Source organism: Miniopterus schreibersii (assembly GCF_964146895.1).
Source record: "Miniopterus schreibersii genome assembly, chromosome: 12".
In the NCBI taxonomy this organism is placed as follows: Eukaryota; Metazoa; Chordata; class Mammalia; order Chiroptera; family Miniopteridae; genus Miniopterus; species Miniopterus schreibersii.
This window is the reverse complement of record NC_138112.1, coordinates 12,326,870-12,350,702: the sequence shown is the minus strand read 5'-3', so window position 1 is coordinate 12,350,702 and position 23,833 is coordinate 12,326,870. Positions and strand designations below refer to the sequence as shown.

General features: G+C 38.3%; 1 protein-coding gene and 1 pseudogene across 2 annotated transcripts in view; one reads left to right on the top strand and one right to left on the bottom strand.

Moving 5' to 3' along the window:
* Positions 1 to 7,864: 7,864 nt before the first annotated feature.
* The window catches only part of ALKBH8 (alkB homolog 8, tRNA methyltransferase), a 53,678-nt gene continuing 37,709 nt past the window's right edge, over positions 7,865 to 23,833 (bottom strand). The window contains exons 9-12 of the mRNA XM_081152919.1: positions 19,268 to 19,419; positions 16,751 to 17,007; positions 10,389 to 10,538; positions 7,865 to 8,824 (exon numbers count right to left, since the gene is read on the bottom strand). Of these exons, the coding sequence (XP_081009045.1) occupies positions 8,270 to 8,824; positions 10,389 to 10,538; positions 16,751 to 17,007; positions 19,268 to 19,419 (1,114 nt within the window). The 3' untranslated portion in view covers positions 7,865 to 8,269. The remainder of the gene's footprint in view (positions 8,825 to 10,388; positions 10,539 to 16,750; positions 17,008 to 19,267; positions 19,420 to 23,833) is intronic.
* On the top strand, positions 9,256 to 10,088 carry LOC308564873 (ATP synthase subunit d, mitochondrial pseudogene; annotated as a pseudogene). The gene is made up of 2 exons: positions 9,256 to 9,345; positions 9,525 to 10,088. The product of its transcript is annotated as an ATP synthase subunit d, mitochondrial pseudogene (transcript).

Sequence of the window (23,833 nt, the reverse complement as noted above, 5' to 3'; positions counted from 1 at the left end):
TCCACAGCCATTCTCCAAGATCCACATTTTTTACACCAGCCAAAAAGGTGAATTTATGGATATGTGGCAAGAATCACCATCCTTGCATCTTCCAAGTCCTGCAATCCCTTCAGGAATGTGGCATTGCTTTGGTTTACTGTTTTCCTCAGGGAGGCAGGTCTAGTGGTTCCTACTTGGCATTCCTTACAATAGCCTTTAACAGGGAACCAAGGCAGGGATTCTGGCAGTTGCTGAGTCTATTCCATTACTCATTCTGGAACTGGAAAATACCCATAACCATGAGATAGGTTTGGGGACCCAATGGGCCACTGTGAGACAGACCTAAGCTAAAACTCCATTGACCACCTTACCTCCATAAGCCCTGCTCTGCCTGGTGGACCACAGTGATGTCTCGTGTTTCCTGGAGTTAGTGTCAGTTCACAGCCAGAGTCCAGTAATCCTCAAAAGGTCTAATCACTTCCTTTTCCCCAATACACAGTCACCTGGCTAAAGGCTGTATGTCCCTTTCAGGATGGCCAGGAGAAAGATTCACGCTGTATGTTCTTAGCAGAGCACCAGGGTCCTTCCTCAAGAGGACCCAGCCTCCCCTTCATTTGAGGGTTCCACATTTATAAACTGGCTCATGTCTTGGAATTGATGGAGGGGCCATGACTCTGTTTTTGGTGAATCAAGTTATACTTGAACTATAACTTTTCTGCTTATACAAGTCAAATATAAACTTGGTAGATTCTCATCTAATTGTCCTCTAGGGACACCACACTCCACCAGCCAGCATCATTGCGCTCCAGGAGCCAGACTGCTCTGACTGCTGCTTTGACCCTCCAGTCTTCACAGCAACCACACCCACCCTGCCTGTGATGGTTAAGTGCAGCCACTGAGCCCCTGCCACCCAAAGATCTAATTATCCCCACTGCATTTGGGATCCCAGTTTGCTGGCAGCAGTTCCCAACGTAATTTCAGAGAAGAGGAGCTCCAGAGCTCTTCAAGGATCCTCCAGTCTCCTCACAAATTTGAGATCTTGGAGGAACCTGACTGCCAACCCTATTCCCAATGTCACCACTGAGCTGAGCAGCCCTGAAGTCTCTCTCTGGCAGCTACTTAGAATCAAGATAGTCCCTGATGTTCTGTCATTGTCCATACTGTTATTAATCCCATGGGTATAGTGTTCCTGGCTAGAACATGCTGCTACATCATTTCTGCCCCAGCAGACGCCTCGTGGTGCCAATTCTGCAAATCTGATGCAGGTGCATTTGTACTTTTTCTAGAGGGGATCTAGAGCAACAGTAAAATCCTTGTTGTTTGCAGCCCAGTATCCATTGCCATTCTGGTTAGTATAGGCCAAATTTCCTTTAGGAATCCTTTTCCCCATTCTCAGTCCCATAGTTTGTATAGTACCAACGCTACCCAAAGATGCACAAGAGAGCTCTGACTGTTTTAAACCCAACGAGGTTTCCCATTCCTCTGGCCATGGTGTTAGGTGTAGAGTATTACACAAGGCCCAGGCCTGAGCCAACCAGTACCCCATTTTCCTGGCCACAGCGATGCTACAACAGACCGGAGATAATCCTATACCACCAGTCTTCTGACTATACAGTCCAGTAACCAGTGATAATCTGTGAAATGGGGTGTGTTTTTTTACTTAAATCAACATTTTATATTTCTGTTTACATTTAAAAAAATTTTTTTCAATTACAGTTTACATTCAATTATTTTATATTAGCTTCAGGTGGATAGCATAGTGATTAGATAATCATATACTTTACAAAGTGTTCCCCCTGATATTTCCACTACCCACCTGGCACCATGCAGTTATTACAGTATTACTGACTATATTCCCTATGCTGTTCTTTGCATCCCAGTGACTGTTTTGTAACTACCAATGTGTACTTTTCAATCCCTTCTGCTTTTTCACCCAGTCTCCCTACCTTCCTCTCCTCTGGCAACCATCTGTCTGGTTTTTGTGTCTGAGTCTATTTCTGTTTTGTTTGTTCTCTAGATTCCACACATAAGTGAAATGGGGTTTTTAATTGGCTTAATGTTTCTACTAGTCTGCCTGAAAGTGTGAGGGTTTCATTACTATAGGTTTAATTGCTTTATTTAACAAGGAGACTTATTAGTCTGGCTTCTTTTATTTATTGTCCAAGAGAAAAAATAAATTTTCTGTCAAAAACCCTGGTACCCTATTTAACACCCATCTTACCTTTCCCATCCCTGTCCCAAGGTTAATCACACATTGAAGAGTATATCACATACTCTTAGTTTTTCACTGTCTTTTCTCCATATAGGATCCAAATATGTATCCAAAAGGCTGGATCAAGGACTAATTCATGTAACAGGCAGACAGATATACTACCCCTTACACACACACACACACACACACACACACACACCCGTTTGGAAGCTTTGCACACTGCACAAACCCTGGGGGCGCTTTTACATCCTAGAGTAACAGTATATCTGGTGCTTAGACTTTGGGGCCTGGAGTCTATAGCTCACGAGTTTTAACTTTTTTGGAAAGCTGACAAAAATATGAACCCTCTCCCGTGGAAGATGTACACGTGCACCTGCCCACAGGTTTTATGTACGATTGTGGGTCATTTGCGAACCCTCTGACACTTATTCACAGACCGCAGGTTAAGAACTCCTTCCTTAACTCTACAGAGCTCCCTTCACTCTTCATGTCGATCCTTTAAAACAGCTTTTAAAAGCTTTTATTTCCTTAAATGCCCCATTTTCCTCATGGAAACTAAACTAAAAGTCAGCGTGGACATTCTTTAGAATTGGGTTTGATGCCTATTTGCTATTTCTTATTAATCAGTAACAAACTCCAATTGCTTTCGCAAGAGTGAAGACAACGAGACTGCACTCTAATTCAATATGCTTTTTCTTTTTCTTTCACACTTTTTTTTCAGGTTTTATAGGTTTTAGGGGACCTATAAATAGAGCCACAACAAAAGGTAAGGCAATAATAAAGCTCTTAACTCCCTCTTTTCATCACCAGTTATTCCCTCCTTGCTTCTGCAACGGGCATTGGAAGGTTACGCTCATGCATGCCTGGCCCTTCTTGGGGAAAGATTTTCTCTTTAGTGATTTATTAAAGATGAAGTGCCATCGACCGCCTGCCCGTCCATAGCTTACAGCGATTTGGAATCCCTGGGTATGTGTTTGTCTTGGTCTAATGATCCCTAAAGGAATTTATGATACACAATCAACATTCTGTTTATTTCTATTTTCACACACTGACTGAACATCTAGCTGCTCAGCAGTGTGTGAACTATCTGAGCTCAAAGTACAGCACTTGCTGGGTTTATTTGCAGATGTATTGCCAGGAATATCTGCTCAGGGCAGCACCATGGTAGAGTTGTGCCTAAAAGCAAGGAGAGGAAGAAAAAGGCAAAACAAAACTGCATTTGAACTAAAGGGGAGCAGCCCCACAGAACGGATCTTAAGAAACGCAGAGAAGTTCCACACTCAGGAGTGGGGACACATTGGTTTCTACTTACCTACACTCCAAGCCCAACTCACAAGAAATCCTGAAGGTTCTACCCTCAAATTACATATCCAAAAGCATGCCATTCCTCACCACCTCAGCCACCGCCACACTGTTGCAAGCCAATCATCTGTCATCTGGATTGTGCAGGTCATCCTCTTGTCTGATCTCCAAATGGCAGCCAGACTATCCCTTTAAAATGGAACTGGGATGATGTCACTTTTCCACTCAAAACCATTCATATAGCTCTCGAACTGAGAGCAAAACCCAAAGATGAGTCTTTTGGCCTATCTCTGTGGTCTGTCTCGCCTCCCAAATAACTGACCTTATCTTCAACTACTCCCACTCACTGTGTGGCACCCACACTGGCTTTCTTAGGCCTTTCACCTTAGGCCTTTGCATTGGCCTCTCCTTCTCTCTGGAATGTTCTTTCCCAGATAAGTACAAAGTTAGCTCCTCCGCCTTCTTCAAATCTTCACTCAAATGTCATTCTCACGGAGAACCACCCACCCTATCCATGCTTTTAAAAATTGGCACCTGCCTGCCATTCCAGCCTTCTTTTCCTGCTCTACCTCTTCTCTGTAGAGAAAAAAGAAAATGTACCATTTTACAACATACGTTTTACTTATCTATGGCTTATTGTCTACCCTGTCACATTCCAACATATCACTCCCTCCACTCTAAGTGTAAGCTCCACGGGGGTAGGATCTTTTTGTATTCACTGATGTATCTGTTATTTAAAATAGTGCCTGACACATAGTAGGCAATCAATAAATATACATTAAATAAATTCATCAATGCCTATCAAGTTGACACCACACACACACACACACACACGAAAAGGTAAAGAACAGATCGCTCTCAGGGATGCTCCCAGGGCAGGGAATAAGGGAGGAACAAGCTGGCATTCATTGGCCATCTATTATGTGATAAGTGCTGCGCTTGATATCTTACATGCTATCTCACATAATCCACCCAACGACTTGCATGGTAGGTATTATTATCCTCTCCTTACAGATATTTATTTCTCCCAAGGTTCCTTAGCTGGTTAATTGGTTAAGTTCAGTTTTAAATCCATGTCTGACTTGGAAAGGCTTTATTTTTTCTAGAACCTTTGGACTAATTTGCCTCAGGTCAGAAGTACACCAAGTAAGAACATTTAGCAAGGCAGGTGGTAAAAAATGAAGCAGGCACATAGTTGCCACGATACTCTGCTAAACACAACTAATTTTCAAAGATTTGGCTATAATTCTTACAGCAAATAAAAATTTTCAGGTCATCATAGCTCCATTACTTCTTATAGTTTTGTCTCCTCTTATCCAGTGCTGATTTGAACAGATTTGTTTTCCACACTACAAGTAAGGTTCTGAAGTTACCTGTGGGGAGCTATTTCTAACCTAATAATCCTTACCTTCAGGCCAGACATTTTCATTCAAAAGCTGCTCAGACAGATAGTAAAGGGAGGCTTGAAGAATGACGGGCTCACTGCACCATGGCCTTTTAATACCCTCTATTAAAACTTGAGGTCTTTCATTAACTAAATAATTCTTCAAAACTACAGTCATAACTGACAAAAGTTAATTGGAAGTCATACTTCACATTCTCTCTTCCATTATGGCAAAATCAAGACTTCTATCAAGGAAGGCTCTACGAGAAGGCAGAAAGATTTTACCTTGGTTTCCTCTTTAGCTTCAAGGGAAGGCACAGGGCACAGATGCAGCCAGGCACCGAGAAGCAGCTGAAAATGGGTATGTAGGCAGAAGCCGTACATTCTCTGCCCACTCACATGAGTGGAAAACATTCAGTGAGTTGACTTGTCAATGAACTCACTGCATAGTAAATTCTTGACCGACAGCAGAGGTTGCTAGTCCAAAGCAGAAAAGCAATGAAGGAAATTATGCAAAGAAAGAATTTCTCTTAATTTTCTTTTTAAAATGTCAAAGATTAGAAAATTATTCCAATTAGCAAAAATAATAAGTAATATGTATTAAGAAATTTTATCTTTATAGTCAGTCAACATGGCTTTACCTAGAATCTCAATTCTCAGGCCCAGTATTCACACTTATGTTTAGGAACTGGCTGAGATCATAATTCTTTAATAATCAGCAGTGCTCTATTTTCCTCAATACATTTACTACAGAAAATTGTGTAATTAAATTGGGTTGCCATTTGAAGTAATCCTACTGCAAATATTTATGAAAAAAATTTTGTTAACTTAAATAATAAAGAGTACATGAGAATCTATTTTAATTATGTTTTATTGACTATATCTCGAATTATAAAAATCATAGAATTAAGTCCCTGGTCAACTCAGTCTGGCTAGAGGTTTATCAATTTTATTAAGTCTTCTCCAAAACATGCTTTTGTTTTCATTGATTTTCTCTATTTTTCTGTTTTCTGTTTCATTGATTTCTGCTCTGATCTTTCTTGTTGCCTTTCTTCTGCCTACTTCATATTTCATTTGCTCTTCTTGATCTAGTTTTTTAAGAAGAAATCTGAGGCCCTTGGATTTGAGATCTTTCTTCTTTCCTACCACAGGCATTTAGTGCTATAAATTTCTCCCTAACTAGCACGTTAGCAGTGTGTTGGGAGTCCCCAGGCCCACCTGGAGGCTCATGGACACTAGGAGAAGTCACAGGACTCAGCATCTAGTCATACTCAGTGCTATGATTTATTATAGCAGAAGGTACCACAATCAGCAGAGGGGTATGTGGGGTGAGGTCCACAGGAAACGAGGCACAAGCTTCCAAGAGTCCTCTCCCAGTGGAGTTACAGAGGACATACCTAACTCCTGGAACAAGAAGTCCTAACAAAAAGTGTGAAATGTTGCCAAACAGGGAAACTGGTTAGAGACAACACCCATGGTTTTTACTGGGGGCCGGCCATGTAGGCACCCTTTGCCTGGAATACACCCCAATTCCACAGTGAGCCACTCCTATTAGTTAGGGTGGGAGGGTTCCTCCCATTCTGCTCTGCCCCTGAAATCCAAGTTCCCAGATTCCAGCGAAAAGCTGGCCTTGCAAACAGGTCTTTCTAAGGATAGTGGTGGCAGGCCTGCTATGTTAATTTCTTTTTGCAGAAATTCGAATACGTTGTGCTTTCCTTTTCATTCAGTTCAAAATGCTTTCTTTTTCCCCTTCTGAATTCTTCCTGAATCAATGGGTTATTTATATTCAAAATTATTGAGAGTTTTTTCAGAGATCTTTTTGCTATTAATTTCTCATTTATTTTCATTGTGGCCAGAGAGCATATTTTGCATGACTTTAGTTCTTTTAACTGTATTGAGTCTTGTTTTAGGACTCAGAAGATGGCCTTTCTCAGTAAATGCTTCTTGTGTACTTCATAAGAATGTGTATTCTGCTGTTGTTGGCTAGAATGTTCTAGAAATGTCAATACGGTTAAGTTAGTGAATTGTGTTGTTTAAGGCTACTATTATCCTTGCTGATTTTCTATGTATTTGTTCTATGAATTATTGAAATCTCCAACTGTAACTGTGGATTTGTCTACTAAGCATCACTAACATTTAGTAACAGGATGTATAATTGTCTAGGCAGTCATAATTCACAGATGGCAATTTTTCTTTAAGTAATCTCAAGTAGTACTACTATAAAAGCAATGCAAACTGAGAGTACAGTATTAAAAAAAACAAAAGTGACTTTCCCTTCTGCATGATCATTTGACCTTTGGTTAACTTTCTACCTTTGTTCCTCCTGGAAACTTGACCTAAGTGGTAAGTTAACTTGGTAACTATGAAATATTTGTAGGTTAAAAATAACCCCTAATTGCACCTGGACTGGAACAAACTAGAAATACCCAATAAGGACACCACAGCTTTGGCTGTAAGGCCACAAGTAGGTCCGACTGACAATTCCATTTAAATACAGGAGTTAAAAGAGCACATCTGGGTTGCCTTCAGCACCTAGGTCAATGCACTAGGTACACCAATTAACTCTGGTAATAAAGGCAGGATTAGTAGTTACATCCGCCCTTGAAAAGTAATCTTTTGTTGTCAGGTGAACCCCTGGTCCAGTTCTGTCGTTTTCCCATGGCATTCTTCACTGTCTGGCACGTTGCATGTATTTATGTGCTTGTTGTCTGTCTTCCCTTCTAGAATTTAACTCCATAAAGACAAGGACTTTGTTCTTCGTTGTTTGTCTAATGCTCGCTTCCCAGTACTTACAACAGTAACTGGTACACAGTAGGGGTTCAGTAAATATTTGCTGGATGAAGCTCCTACTAATATATGGGTATTATCTGATTAAAATTTTACAGAGCACCTACTACGTGTCAAGCCCTATGGTAGTCAGGTGTGATGACAGAGTGGTTATCGTCTATGATTTTATGGAGCTAAAAAATCACAGATAAAATTTCAGATAATTTTCTACTAAATAGGAATTTTCTTTATTAAAGTGTTGTACAATTTCTTCACTATGATTCTACATAATTCAATTCATTTAGTAACATTTTATAACAAAAGTTTATCTTCAAAATGCTGTACACTTACCCCAGGATCCTAACTACATCACAAACTACTTCAATCACTTTAAAAAACCACCCTTGTTCCTCCCTATAGAAGCCTACATTTATGGATAAAACGAGGTCAGCAATAGTAGTTAGACTAAATGTTTCCCAACTAATCTCTACTCCAAATTTCTCTCAGGTGCACTCCTTTGGTACTCTACCACAAGTTTTCTCTTTAACTAAAAAGACAGTTAATTTAGTCTGCTTTTAAAAAAAAGCTGAGCATTTCTTTCCTGTATATGGTATGTTCAGAGATAATCAGACCTTTTGAAGAATCACACACCAGTTCCCCTGATCATAGTAGCTTTGCAGAATGTTGACATTACTCAAAGTCTGGCAGGCAGCTTCCAATTCTCCCTCACAGAACACGTGGTAGTAACGATGAAACACAGGACTTGAGTCATGGGTTCCTAATGGACCAAGTGGCTCAGTAGGTTTTTCTTTACTAGAGCTTCCCTTAAGGTGCCAGGGAACCAGTAAGTCTTGAGAATGAAAAGAAGTCCTGTTAGTGTGAATAGGCAGCTTGGAATTAGCAACTTTGCTTGAATTACATCTTTCCTTCTGACAGTCATTAACGGAGGGCACAGAACATGCTGAGTCTTGATGGCCTGTGTCAGGCACTCGCTCCACAAAGAGCTCCTGCTCTGATGGATCACTGTTGCTCTCTTTCTTTCCTTGGCCACTTCTGTTTTCTCTGAGATACTTGGACTTCTTCTTATTATACTCTTGTTCCATCGCCCAAACATAAATAAGTGCCTTCCCACCAGGTCTCAGGAGCCGGACAAGTTCTTGAAGAGCTGCCACTCTGCGCTCCTAGCAAAAAACATGTTGCCATTTATCAACCAGGCGGAGACAGAGAGAAAACAGAACAATATAACTGACTGTAGACTATTCTCAATTAAGATAAATAGCCCAGAAAAAAAATCCAGCAAAATATCTTATAGAAAACAAAAAAGGGAAAAAAAGGTAAGGGGAATCTTGTTCTGTGGTTGAGGGGTTAAAAAAGAGTGTTGAAGAAGGAAAAAGAAATTTTATTTCTGTTAATAAAATAGAGGCACAGAGGTTTTCCATTTTGTTTTGTTTTGAAATCCATTAGGGTCACAAGGTCATAAAACTGCTGGTGACTCCAGCACAGGGTGATCTATAAAGTAATTGCTTGGATCAGGGAGAAATCACACACCCAAGAAAAAAGATTTTTTTCCTATAAAAAATACAAAACTCATTTATTTTATAATTAGGAACATATGGGACTAATTAAAGGCATCAGTGACACACTACTACCAGCTAAGTACCTGACTTGTGCAAAAAGAAGAAGAAAAGAGAATTGGAAGGAGGTGAGATTCCAGTGTCAGGGACGGGAGTGAGAGCTGAGAAAGCGAGACAGGGAGAGATAGAGAGAGGAGGCTGCGGCTGAGGCTGAGGCTGAGGCTGAGGCTGAGGCTGAGGCTGAGGCTGAGGCTGAGGCGAGCGCGCTCCAGAGGCACAGGGCTGGTGTTCTCCTGAAGTCTTACAGCTGCTGTGGACCGCGGGCCACCGGGGTCTGAAGGATCTCGAGACAGCTGGGCGAAAACCTGCTCTAAAGGACACTGACTGGGTAGCTTTTGGGGAGGCCATAACCAGAAACCGAAGGGCACTGCCAACTCCCTGATCTCCTGGAATGAGACTCTCACCTCCAGGTTGGCTACTCTACCTGAGTCCACCTGCTTTCGCTTACTACAGGGCCTACATAGCAAAGGCCGGCTTGGTAGACGACTTTGAGAAGTTTAATGCCCTGAAGGTCCCTGTGCCAGAGGATAAACAGTGTCCTGGTGGACACTGAAGACAAAGAAGAGGGAAAAGCTGTGTAGAGTTTTTGTCTCTCTCGAAGGCCAGGACTGAGCAATATAAGAAAGAGCTGGAGATGATGAAGAGCATAATTCCATTTGATCAGCTGACCACTGAAGGTTTGAATGAAGTCTTCCCAGACACCAAACTAGACAAGAAGAAGCACCCCTACTGGCCTCATGAGCCAATTGAGAATTTAAACGTGAGTCTCGGAGAAAGCTTTGGCTCTCATATTATGAACTCCAGGCATTAAAAATAATTATATGGTGGGAAAAAATTTAAAGATGATTAAAAATTTAAAGATGAGTAAGACTCGAGGTAGGAAAAAGGCAGAAACGTGCAGCTATAAAAACATAAAGCCCCAACAGGCTTCTGTTTAACTAAGTACAACTCTCATATAACTCATCTCCATCCACATGCTCTCTGAACAAACGGTGCAAAATATGACAAGAGAATGGAAAGAAAAGCTAATACAGGTCCAAACCAGTAAAATCCATGCACATTTCCTGCCACTCTAGTTACAGGTTCTTGGAGAGAGAAAGACAGTACTTACTGCTGTCGCAAAATGGTGAATAACAGCAATGGAGATGCAGGCGTCACAGGACCCACTGCGGACCGGCACTGCCAACGCATCACAGACAAAGGCCGGAAACTGCCTCTCTCTACAAATGTCCACAAGGTTGTGGCTACGATCACAGCCAATCTAAAATAGAGAAAGCCATAACATTTTTTCTCAATGTCATAGGCAATCAAGAGCAATGGATTTATTCCTTACCATAAAATATGAGACAGATTTCATATTCACTGTGAAATGACCTAAGACCATATTATCAGTTCTTACAGCCAGTACAAAGTCAGAATGTATAATTCACAGGGCAGAATTTATTACCTTAACAGGTATCGAACAGAACTCAAGCTAGTAAATGGAAACAAATGACGTGACTAAAAATGACAGTGGTGGAAAAAAGAGGTCCTACCTGGCATCTACTTGATCACCACTCAGAATCTAGATCTCTTTGTAATATCACACACTTAAAAATGAAAAATATCCCATAAACATAGACATTTAGTCTTTTGAGGAGAGCTATGAATGAGAGGATCTAAGGTATCTCTCATTACTAATAAACTATACTCTGATGGCCCATATAACAGAAAAATAGTTGATTTTTTTCCTGCTTCTTTATACTTTTCAATATGTATTATTTGTGTAATCAGAAAATAAAATTCCAAAACAATAAAAAATAACTTATTTCATTTTTTAAAGTTACTGTTCTGCTAAACACCTAATCTATATATGTCAAGAATAAAGTGCTGAATTCAAAATTTCTAAAATGCTATTTAATTTAGTATAACCAAACCGTCCTGTGGGAATGACAGCACTGAAGGCAGCCAGCAGCATCCTCTCACCTTCCCAAGCAGGTGGGCTAACACGCTTGGTGTATGTGTCTGGTTCTGTGGGAAGTGTCTGGGGCTGGGACTGCCCATTTTCCCTCTAGTTTTGCTATTGTTGGACACCGTTTTGCTGTCCAGCTCAAACAGTGCAGTAAGTGTGTGGAAGAGAAAGAGAGAGAGGGAGAGAACACAGGCATGTGCACAATGTGTACATGTAAACTAAGGAAAGAATGGGAGGGTTTAAGAAATGTTAGATCACTAATTAATAATTATGCCCAAATGTTTCTTCTTAACCCATCTGTACAACAGAGAAAAGGTATACAAGTAGATTTCATCAAACAGAAGCAGCCACCTCAAGCTTATAGTTATTCACTTGAATTTCTGAATCAGTATTCAGGTTCCCGCAACCCATCAGAGAACAAAGAACATGAATCTTCATGTCAAAGCAATTTCTTACCAAGTTAAATCACACTGCCATGGAAGTCATACTTAATATGAATATGCTCAATGTCTAATTGGCACTACACAGCTTCTCTATTCTATCCCAGAGCTGCATTCGTTTCTCAGGTATAATACAAGGTACCAAAAGAGAGGTAGAGCAGAGCAGTTTCCCTTTGACATACTTTAAGACGGAAAAGTACTAAGGGCCCACTAATAACAACAGTGGTGCGATTCCCAACTAACTGCTCCCTTCACCAGTGTAAGGTACATAACTAGCTTATTACTTTTATTATTTCCATGCCACTGAGCCAACAGTCACAATATCACAATACTACTCAAGTAACATGCATATTAGATTTTGGTGCTTGCTAACTTTTGTTACAATAAAATTCAGTTCATGGGGATAGAAGTTTCAAGTATGCCCAATTCTGTCAGATTGCTATACTTTGCTAAAAGTCAACAGGAAGAAATCCAACTTGCCCATAAAACAAATCCCCAGAGATAGAGCTCCATAGTTACTCAAAGGAGGAAAGTTATATTGAAAACCACAGATAAAACAGAACAAGGGGAACAGCAGCCAAACAAAATCAGAGAAAATGTCCTTTCTCTTAATTCCTTTCTGCCAACAGGAGAGCAGGGGCAGTTTTAGTCATAAAGCACCTGGTCTAATAAAGCTTCCCACTGACCAATGCTTGGCCATGCCTGGCTCCGCACTTTCATCTCCCACTTACTGCAACTGAGTCTTCCATACACTATAGTTAAAGCATCACTATTTTTTTTATCTTCCCTTTCTGTCTTTAAATTCCCTTAATTTTTTTTTTTTTTACCAAGGATAGTACCAAGTGTTTTAAACTCTCCTTAATAATACTCTATAATATCAACAACAGGACAGAAAATGGCTTACTTATACTCACAGATATTAAAAGACTCTACTTCTGTGTGTTAGAAGATCAATGACATAAAAACACATAGTGCTTAGGCTTAAAATGGATAATTATACTCCTAAATAATTTAAATCTTCAACAAAACATAAACATGTAATTCTGAAAGTATAGGTAAAAATGAAAAAATATTCAACCAAGTAGTCAAAGGTGCAAACTGAAACAAGGTTCGATTTTGCTGCTATCAAAGTATCAAAACTATATAAAACTCAAGTACACCATAGTGATAAAATGTGATAAAACTCACTCTCATAAAGTGTCAGTGACAATACAAAGTGGCTCATCCAATTTAAAAAGCCATTTGGCAAGCCATTTTTTAAGGAAGATAAAACTGTTCACAACTTTTGACCCAATAATTATTCTTGTAAAAATGTATCCTAAGAAAATAGTCCAAAGTATGGAAAAAGATAACTGGGCTACTATACTATTGCCTTTTATGGAGTGCCCACTATGTACTAAAGCAGAGTCTTTGCAGTAATGTACTTAGCACCCTCATAACACACTCTGAGTTAGGTATTACTACCACCATATTACAGACGAGGAGACTTCATCTCAAAGAACACATGTAATTTGCCCCCAATTGAACAGCAGTTAAGTGGTGGAGCAGGAATTAAGACTTTCTCACTCCAAAAATCCATGTTCTTCCTTTTTGTCACATTGATTTTCTGAATTGTGGCTATATTATTTTTACTTCTTAAAAATTACATTTTTAAACTATTAACAAAATATGCTATTACAGGAAATCAGCCTGGTAGCATATAAAGTCAGAGAAACAGGCAAAAGCAGTCAAGTACAGTAACAAAAGCATACTAAAACCCAGATTTAAATTATGGGTTCAGCAATAACTAGCTGAACAACATAGGAAAACTACTTAATATCTCAGAGCCTCTTTTTCCTCATCATAAAAATACCTACTTCTCAGGGTTAATATGAGAGTCAAATAAAAATGATGTATAATATGTTTCACTAACCATAAAAGTGCTATGCAAATGTTAGTTATTATCAGTACCTGGAAGGCGAGGCTGATGCGAAGAGAAATCCATGAACCCTGAAGGTGCCTGCTCCGAGTGAAGGCCCACCCACTCCGAGGTTGCCACATTTCCTTCAAGGCTGCGAACACAGCACTGTGTATATTCCGGTTTCATGTAAGAAACTGAAGGTGAATTCACAGGTCTGCTCCTCACCACTCAACAAACAATTAACAGGCTTCTATCATGTGCCAAGTAAGTGGACATCAAAACAGATGATTCCTGTCATGCCTGAGGTCACAGCCTGCGTTTCCCTGTCACCACAGCCAGCTTTAGAGTCTGTCTTGGCACAGCACCCAGGAGTATGGACCCTGGAGTTAGAGATGAGATTCTAATATTTGCCCTGATACCATTTAACCTTGGGCATGTCAAACCTGAGCATCAGTTTTCCCATCAGTAGAATGGAGACAACAATACCAATCTCATGGACTATGTATATGAGAAAACACTGCACAGCACTAGCACACAGCAGGTATTGGACAGTTAGCTTCCTTTCTGTTCTTTCCTTCACTGGGGTAGTTGACGATTAAAAAAACACCACCACCACACCAAAAAACCCAGAAATGTACAGATATATAGACACATCTCCAATTCTTATCATTATAAAAAGACTCCTGGCATTATTATGATGTAACTATTCACAGCAACCAAAAAAGCCCATGCCACATATTAAGTAACCATCTAAGAAACACTTGGACTGAATGTGCTTTGAGATCAATGCACAGAAAAGTCACTTAGAGAATGAGGCAGGCCACGCACATCTCATCTATCATTGGTACTATCATAAAGCGAATAAGCCTCCTGAAAGTATAAAATCTTTGCTCATAAAATTTACCTCTGGAAATAAAGCCAACAGTTAGTTCATAGAAATGAAGAGTAACTGAAGACGTCTAAGAAAGAAATGGTTCCCAGCCAGAATATAAGACTTCTGAATTAAGAAGACTAAGCTCAGGCGTGGTTGAGATCACATAAGAACAAATTCACCACATGTGCTTCTTACAGAAAAGAAAAGCAGTTCATAAAACTATTTCCATGAGAGCCCTAGCTGTTATTTTAAAATGCACTGTTAAAAAAATTATATATAAAGTGATATTAGTAATTTTTTAGATGCTATGACTACGCTATATCTGAACACCCAGAATGAATGTCTGGGGTCACATCCCCTCATGAATGTCAAAATGCACATATTTTCATGGTCAAAGGTAGTTGCTCAAAATATCCTCAGGTATCACGGCTCCATCCAGCTGGAGCCTCAGCAGCAAGGAGAGCAGGCTCCGCGCTGGCGGGGTGGCTCGGCTGCGCGGGGCGCCGTCCCGTACACCACAGGCTGTGGGTTCGATTTCCGCTCAGAGCAAATACCTGGGTTGCTGGTTCGATCCCTGCTCGGGGTCGTGTGGGAGGGAACTGACTGATGTCTCTCTCACACTGATGTTTGTCTCTCTCTCCCTCCCTTCCTCTCTCTCTAAAAATCAAGAAAATATATCCTTAGACGAGGGTTAAAGAAAAAAAAAAGCAGCTTCCCTTTCATCACAAATAATTCAACTGCTGGTACAGTAAACACGAGAACTATCGCCAGACAAAGCATTTCCATTCGTTCACTGAACCAACACTTACTGAGCCTTCCTTCCTAGAGATGGGACAACGCAACCGGCTCCAGGAATGACAGACAGGAAGGAACGAGTGTGCCTGCCACTGACAGAGTGGACAGAGAGCCCGTACTTGTGCTTTCCCGCCCTGCTAAGTGCATCCCTTCTTGAATCAGCGGCCTGCAGATTCTGGTTCAGGTGCCTCTTTATCAAGTAGTCATTTTTCTCAACTGTACAGGAAAATCTTATCATCATGACTAAGTCAGTGAGGTTGACTTCCATCTAGGGTCACGATCACAAAGGATACCGAACTAGATAAAGCCATGGGCTATCACCAAGGAAGTGCAAAAGCAGAACTTACTAGAAACAGTGTTGTACAGCACCTTAGACACCAGGAGTCACCTTGTTCTGAACTGTGCTTTCGTTGTGATTTTAAAGGACACATCAAAAACCTGTTTCCTTCTCAACCAGAACAAACTTAACTCACTAGACTTTATTCTTTATAAACTAAATTTTAATTGTAAGCATAACAGCATACAAATACTAATGTCTGATCTTGATGAAAAGCTATTTTTTATCTGAATGCACAAACTACACCTTTCCTCAAGTGCAGTAGTAACTTCCTTTCCTCATGTAGATGCACAATATCCAGGAAGAGGTAAAAGTAAATCAGAAACGCTCTGATTTACCGCAGCCCGTGAAAGCAGACCGCTCTCATTCCCCTTACCTGTCCCCTCTCTAGTCCTTCCTCCCCTGCTCTTGAGAAAGGGACACTCCAGTGCTCACAGAGCAGTGCTGACATGGTATTTCAACAACGCACTAGTGCAGGGAGAGCTTCCTACTTCCTAGCACAGCAGACAAAAAAACAAAAAAGAGCAGCCCACAGGAAAGGAAATCACAGCAACTGAAAACAGAAACTTTGATATCGGGCAAGAAGCAGGTTCATATCCTGGGTCTAGCACTGTAACCTTGGTCAAATTTTCTAATCTGCTTGAGCCTTAGTCTCTTCAACAATAAGACTCCAACAAATAGTAAACTTTTTCTTGTTCCACTATGAGCAAAAGGACACTAGGTTTGGAGTCAGAAGGCACAGGTTCAAGTTTAACTTATGTTCCCTAACTATATGACGTCAGGGAAAGAATATAACCTCTGTGAGCCTGTTTCTTCATTGACAAAAGACAGATGAAAAGATCAGCTTTATCTTTCTCATACCCAGGAGCCTAGGAGGATCTAAGCACAGAAAATGGTTCCTATTAATCCTTTCTAATGGGTAAGGAGTCTTTATACATATAAATAATTTTACTGATAAAATAATCTTCTTTGAAAGCAAAATCTAAAGGGAGAAAATAAATTCAAACAATGGCATGCCCAAAAATTTCTATGGGAATAAAAAAGAATGCGCGTGTTCATTAATTTTCAATTTGTTGGTTATAATCAACCTAAAAGACATCATTACATCATGAGGAAGGCATTGATCAGGCCCTTACAGATGAAGTAGAAAGAAAGCCAGAAGCAACAATTACTTGCCATATATAACTCCTTATTTATGCCAAGGTACTTTCCATTTCCACATCCAATATCAGCCACTAGCGAACCACTTGGCAAAGCTTTCAAAAACTCCACGATGTGTGGCCACGGAGAATGTCTTGTGCTGCTGAAGTGCCCAGCGATCTCTTCGTAGACTCGATGCACATACTCTTGCTCCAACCGTGAAGCTTCTTTATCGCTCGCTGGAAATGAAGGAGTCATCTCCTTCATCTGGCTGTCACAGACCAAAGGGTAACCTAATGAAAAAACAAGGCAATATAAACCTTTCATCTTTATCCAGATGATTCAGAAGGTCTCATGCTTTCTTAGAAAGAAAAAGCAAATCAACTCAAACTTGGTGACCAGGGATAAGAAGCCTCTGATTTATGAATCAGAAAACAGCTCTGACCTAGCAAGTGCAATCACATGTGTGATGGATCTACTGGAAAAAGAAGGGGGAACCCACTGCAACAAAACATGACTGCAGTTCTGCATGCCTTATGATGAAGACGCCTATTTCATCTTGGGGTTGAGGGTCCTCTTATTCAGGAAAGCATCTTGATGGGTCAGGCCTGAGCAGAAGAAAGGTAGCTACCATTGACAAGATTTAGGGTTTTACTCTTGGCAGGTGAAGGAGATAAGAGTTCCAGGGGTGCTAGGACTCTTAGAACAACAAAACCTAGAAGCAAAATGTCATTTGGTAGGAATCACAAGCGTTTAATAAACACTATTTGAAGCAGGTTATATACGTATCGTCTGAACTCTCACAGTAACACTATAAAATAGGTACTATTACGCCATTTTACAGATGAGAAGCTGAAGCAGAGGACGTTATATAATAATCCCAAAGTGACAAAGACTGTAAAACATAGAGCTAGGATTTGAATCCAGGCAATGGAGACTCCAGAGCCCATATTCTCAATGACTACACTGTGTTGCCTTCTTTAATAGAATGAGCAAACCCAAGTAAAGGTGTGACAGAGGAAATGTAGGATACAATGTCACAAATTCATTTTGAAGTTGTTCCCTGTTCTCTGCAGTGGGCTAACACTCATTTTAAATCCCTGCCTGTTCCCAGCTATGCTATAATTCTCCTTTGTCTCCAGCCAAAGTTTATGACAACAACATCTTTTTATGGGTAGTATTCTAGAGTATGAAAGAAAAAGTAGTGCTCCCAGAGAAACCACAGATAAGACTAAGAAAATAATTAGAAATAGAACTGGGCTATAGCATTCATGGCTTCTGAAATTTCCCTAAATATACTAGAAAATGCCAAACCTTGAGAAAGCCTAGAATGGGCGTGGGAGTAACTAGTCCCTACTAATGTGTGAAGTGAAGCACTAAACATTTTAAGTGGACATTTAAGAAAAAGATAGAAAAGCCCCAGAAAGCTTGAGGACTCCAAAACATACCTGTGGAAACAGGTAGGTTACATTATATTGGTTAAATCAGAATTACAATTACACTATAATATACATTACAGTTATCCTATATTGGTCATAGTAAAAATTTATTCTCTTGGAGATTATGAACACCTAAACTGTCTAAAGGGAGTAGCAACCCTTATCATTTAAAAATTCATAAATTTTTCCCAAAGGTATCCAAAAGATGGCCCAGTACTTTAAAAAAAAAAAAAAATGTGTGAACTGACTATACTATGATCAGAGCTTCTTATAGGATTCCTTACATTTAATTAATGCCCATAACAAAGACATATTTGCATAAGAAAGCAGCCTGTTTGTCCAACTAGACTTCAAGGTCCTTGAGAACAAGGGCCACAGTAGACATTTCAAGTTTTCTAAAAGGATAACACCTTGTAGATATATATAATAAGGGCTTTTAAATGTTTTTAAGATTATGACTAGATCCAAAAGCAAATGCTAGATATCTCCCATAATTAAAAACCCCAGGCTATAAAAAAGAGCTTACATCACTGTCATTAAAAATATTACTTATAAAATGAAAGGGGTTTATTTATTGAGTCTAAGAAATAGAGGTCATGACGTACTTGTGTAGACAGCTCAAAATAGCATCCTCTTGACAAGTTTTTGAGTATGTACTTCTTTTATTCCTTCATAGATTTCCAAATTGACAAAAACCACTGCTTGTCCCCCTAGAGTTATCTCAGATTTGTATCTCCAATTTCCCCTTGGGGTTAATGAGAAGTAATTAAAAAACTTGACAAGCTGTTTCCAACAAAATCTACTTTTGTGATGTTAATATCCTACCATTGTAGTACTCTTAACTGTGACTTCGAAAAATATATATTTATTTGGCATCCAACTATGCTCAAGTATGGTTTGTAAAAAATAAACATGAGTAAGATGTAGTCCCTACCTTCAGAGACTATAAACTCTAATCGGGGAGGCTAAGAAAAACATACATAATACCAGACAAAATGTGGGAAATGCCATTAGAGAAGTTAAAACAAAGCTCTCCTTGTTTCTGTTGGGACTTTAAAAGATTTTCATCCTTGATTTATTCCGTTTTACAATAAAACCAAAATTACATACTTACCACAGTTACAAGGTGTTTGCCTCACTTTCCTAAATGTAAATGATGTCCGTATTCCCCTCTTGCTTAAAGTTAAGTCTCCAACATCACCAATGATAACTCCACTTTTGTGACCCTTGGATGCTTGAACAGTATCAAATTTTCTGGGCGTTATTCTAAAAACAACAGTCAAAATAGTTTATTTAACATGCCATTCATAAAAACATTTCAGGTCCTTTAAAAACATTAAGGAAATAGAGTAAATCTAGCAGAATGTATTGCAAATATCCACTGGATTCCCTGAATTGTTAAGCACTGCAGAAAAAACATAGAAACAGAAGTTATATATTTTAAGAGGTCATCTTCAGGATAATCATATTAAAAGAATGTCCAGCCCTGCTTGGTGTCGCTCAGTTGGTTGGAGGGTTGTCCTGTGCACCAAAGGGTCTCAGGTTCAATACCCAGTCAGGGCACATACCCAGGTTTCCAGTTCGATCTCTGGTCGGGGTGCATATGGGAGCAACCTATCAATGTCTCTCTCTCTCTCTCTCCCTCTCCCTCTCTATCTACCCTCTCCCTTCTTTTCTCTCTAGAATCAATGAAAAACATATCCTCAGGTTAGAATTTGAAAAAACAAAAAAGAATATACAGTTAATGAATTATTCAAGGGGAAAATGGAATAACAATATTTAATACCAATTCCGAGAAGAAGGGAAAAAAACAACAACAAGGAACAGATGAGGCAAAGAAGAAACAAATAGTAAATTTACATCCAGTATCAGTAATAATGTTAAATGTACAAGGACTAAAAATTCCAATTAAAGAACAACAGTTTTCAGACTGGACTGAAAAAAAATAAAATCCAATTATACACTGATTACAAAAGATCTTAAATATAAGGACAGAGAAGGGTTGAAAATAAAATGATGGAAAAAAGATGTACAAAAGACATATATTTTACATATACCAAGCAAAATTAAAAGAAAAGTGGCATAGCTCAATCAGACAAAGTAGACTTTCAGGGCAATAAGTATTATTAGTGATAAAAAGGACATTTCATAATGATAACAGGGTTAATCCAACAAAAAGATATAAAAGCCCTATATATTTGTATACACCTAACTAATAACACAGCATCAAAATGAAGAAAAAAAAAAGTGAAAAATCTAACAGAAACTGACAAATACATAACCATCATTTGAATTTCAAACACAACTTTCTTAATAAGTGAAACCTAGGTAAGGGTCAAGTACATTCACATCAGAAAACAACAGATAATGGAACAGAAAAAAGAGTGCACGGTTGACTCATAAATTTTGTAATATAAACACAGTAAGTAAAAATCAAAGACTGAAAAATAAAGAGACAAGTATAAGCCATTGTGGGTTGTAAGAAAGCTTAAAGGGAATCTTTGGAGGAAGAGAAAGTTTTCAAGTGGCAAAAAGAAATCATTTGGTAAGGAAATAGGGCCCCTTTAAAGTTAAATCTACAGAGAGTCAAGTGCACAGATCTTAAGTGTACAGTTCAATGAGTTTTGAAAATTGTATACAACCATGTAACCACCACCTCAATGAAGATCTCGAACATTTCCATCACCCAAGAAAATTCCCTTGTGCCCCATTCCACTCAATCTTTCCCCACCTCGAAGGAACCGCTGTCCTGACAACTTTTAGTATACACTTATTGAATTTCATAAATACTTAGCACTATTTTCTGTCTGGCTCTGCTCATTCAACATAATAATTTGGGGATGCATCTATGTTGTGTCTATCAGTAGCTCACTGTCCCTTCACTAAGTGTATGAACACACTACAATTTATTTATCACAAATCTCATGTTGATGGATATTTTGGTATCCTCAGCTTGGGACTTTACAAATAAGACTTCTGTGAACATTCATATAGATCTACATCTATATCTATTTTAGATATATATTTTACTATATATATCTTTTATATTTTTTATTATATATCTTTTTTAGATATATCTTTTTATTATATACAAACACATATTTTTTAGATATATATTTTTATTACTTTGAGTAAATATCTAGGAGTAAAATATCTATTTTAGAAAAATATTTATTATATATTATATATTTAGATAGATATTTTATATATTTTTATTATATGTCTTTTAGCACATATATTTATTATATATACACATATTTTTAGACATATATTTTTATTATATATACACATATATCTTTTTTAGATATATATTTTATTACTTTGAGTAAATACCTAGGAGTAAAATTTCTATTTTAGATATATATTTTAGATCTAATTTAGGTATATATATTTATTATATATAATATATATTTAGATATATATTTTATTATATATTTCTTTTTTAGGCATATATTTTTATTACTTTGAGTAAATACCTAGGAGTAAAATTGGTGGGTCATAGGGAGAGACACTACCAGTTTTCCAAGGTGGTTATACACAATTTTATACTCTCATCAGCAACATATAAGAGTTCCAGGCTGCTTGATATTCTCACCAACACTTAGTATTGTCTGAGTTTTTAATTTTAGCCATTTAAAAAAAGTGTGGCATGTGATATGAAATTCTGGTTTTAATTTGTACTTCTCTGATGACTAATGATGCTGTACATCTTTTAATGAGCTTATTAGTCATTGATAGATCCTTTTGTCTGTTTAAATCTTACGCCCAATCCTTTCTAATATATTTGTACTGTGGATATTCTCTCCCCATGTGTAGCTTGCCTTTTCAGTTTCAATGGTATCTTTTGATGAGTGAAATTTTAAATTTTGATGCAGTTTTGTCTTTTTTTCCTTTGACAGTGTGTTTTCGTATCTTTCTAAAAAAATGTTGCCTACCTCAAGGTTACAGAAATATCCTCTTGTATTTTCTTCTAGATGTCTTGTAGTTTTTGCTTTTACATTTAAATTTATGATGACCTCATATGAATTTCTGTGAATGGTGTGAGGTAGATCCAGGTTCATTTTATTTCCACATGAATATCCAATTGTTCCAGCACCATCTGTTGAAAAATTTCCTTTCCGGACTGAACTGCATTGACATCTTTGTCAAAAACCAACCACATTATATGTGCAGATATATTGTGTCCCACTGGTCTATTTGTCTATACCCTTTTGATTATGTAGCTGTATAGTAAGTCTTAAAAATCAAGTAAAATAAATCCTCCAACATTGTCCTTCTGTTTCAAGATTATTTTGATTACTCACATTTTCTTATAAATTTCAGAATCTGCTTATTAACTTCTACAAAAAAGACCCTTAATATTCTCATTGGAAATACACTGAATCATTAGATCAATCTGAAGTCAACTGAAATCTTAACAACATTAGTTTCCTATCCATGATCATGGCATCTCTATCCATTTACTTGGGCCTTCTCTCATTTCTCTCAGTGATACTTCATGATTTTCAGTGTATACGCACTGCATATCTTTCATTAAATTTATTCCTAAGATTTAAATCTTGTGAGGCCAAGTATTCTGCTTTATTTACCCTACAGAAATGGGTTTCGTATTCACAGAAAATGTGCTAAGCCCGAAAGATCTCAGCAAATTAGAAAAAAGTGTTATTGTACACTTCAGTTGCTGATACCTCTTTATTAAGAGCCAGGTAAGTTTTTTCTAACATCTAGAAGGCAACCAATCAACCTCCCTCGCGCTCTCCCTCGCTCGCTCGCTCTCCTTTCCACTCTCTCTGAAAAGCAATGGAAAAAATATCCTCAGATGAGGATTAAAAATTAATGAATTAATTAATTAAATAAAAATAGAACTACTATATCATCCAGCTATTCCACTTCTGAGTATCTGTCCAAAGGAGACAAAAACACTAACTCAAAAAGATACCTGCACCCCCATATTCATTGTGGCATTATCTACAATAGCCAAGATACAAAAAAAACCTTTGTCCATTAATGGATAAATAAATAAAGAAAATGTAATACACACACAATGGAATATATTCAGCCATAAAAAAGAAAGAAATTCTGCCATTTGCGACAATATGGATGAACCTTGAGAGCATTACGCTAAGTGAAATCAGTCAAAGAAAGACAAATGCCATTGATCTCACTTATATGTGGAAAGTAAAGCAAAAACAAAAACAAATTTTAAGATACAGAGAACAAATTGGTGGTTGTGGAGTTGGTAGGGGGTGGTATGGGGGGAAGGTTGTGAAATGAATGAAACTAGTTCAAAGGAACAAATTTCCAGTTATAAAATAAGTCCTAGAGATGTAACACACAGTATGGCGACTATTAAATAATACTACAGTGTATATCTATCTGAATGTTGCTAAGAGAATAAATCTTAAAAGTTCTCATCACAAGAAAAAATTTGTAGCTCTGTGGTGGTGGTAACTAGACTTACTATGATGATCATTTCATAATATATACATATAGAGAATCATTATGTTGTGCATCTGAAACTAATACAATGTTATGTGTGTGTATTTGTGTGAGACTTAAATCTCAATTTAAGAAAAAGGATCAGAATTCCCAGGCTGACAGCTTTTTAAACCACACCATAACTGATTAACTACTTAATTCAGAGTACCGAAAGAAGTATTTTACAGGTCTTGATGTTATT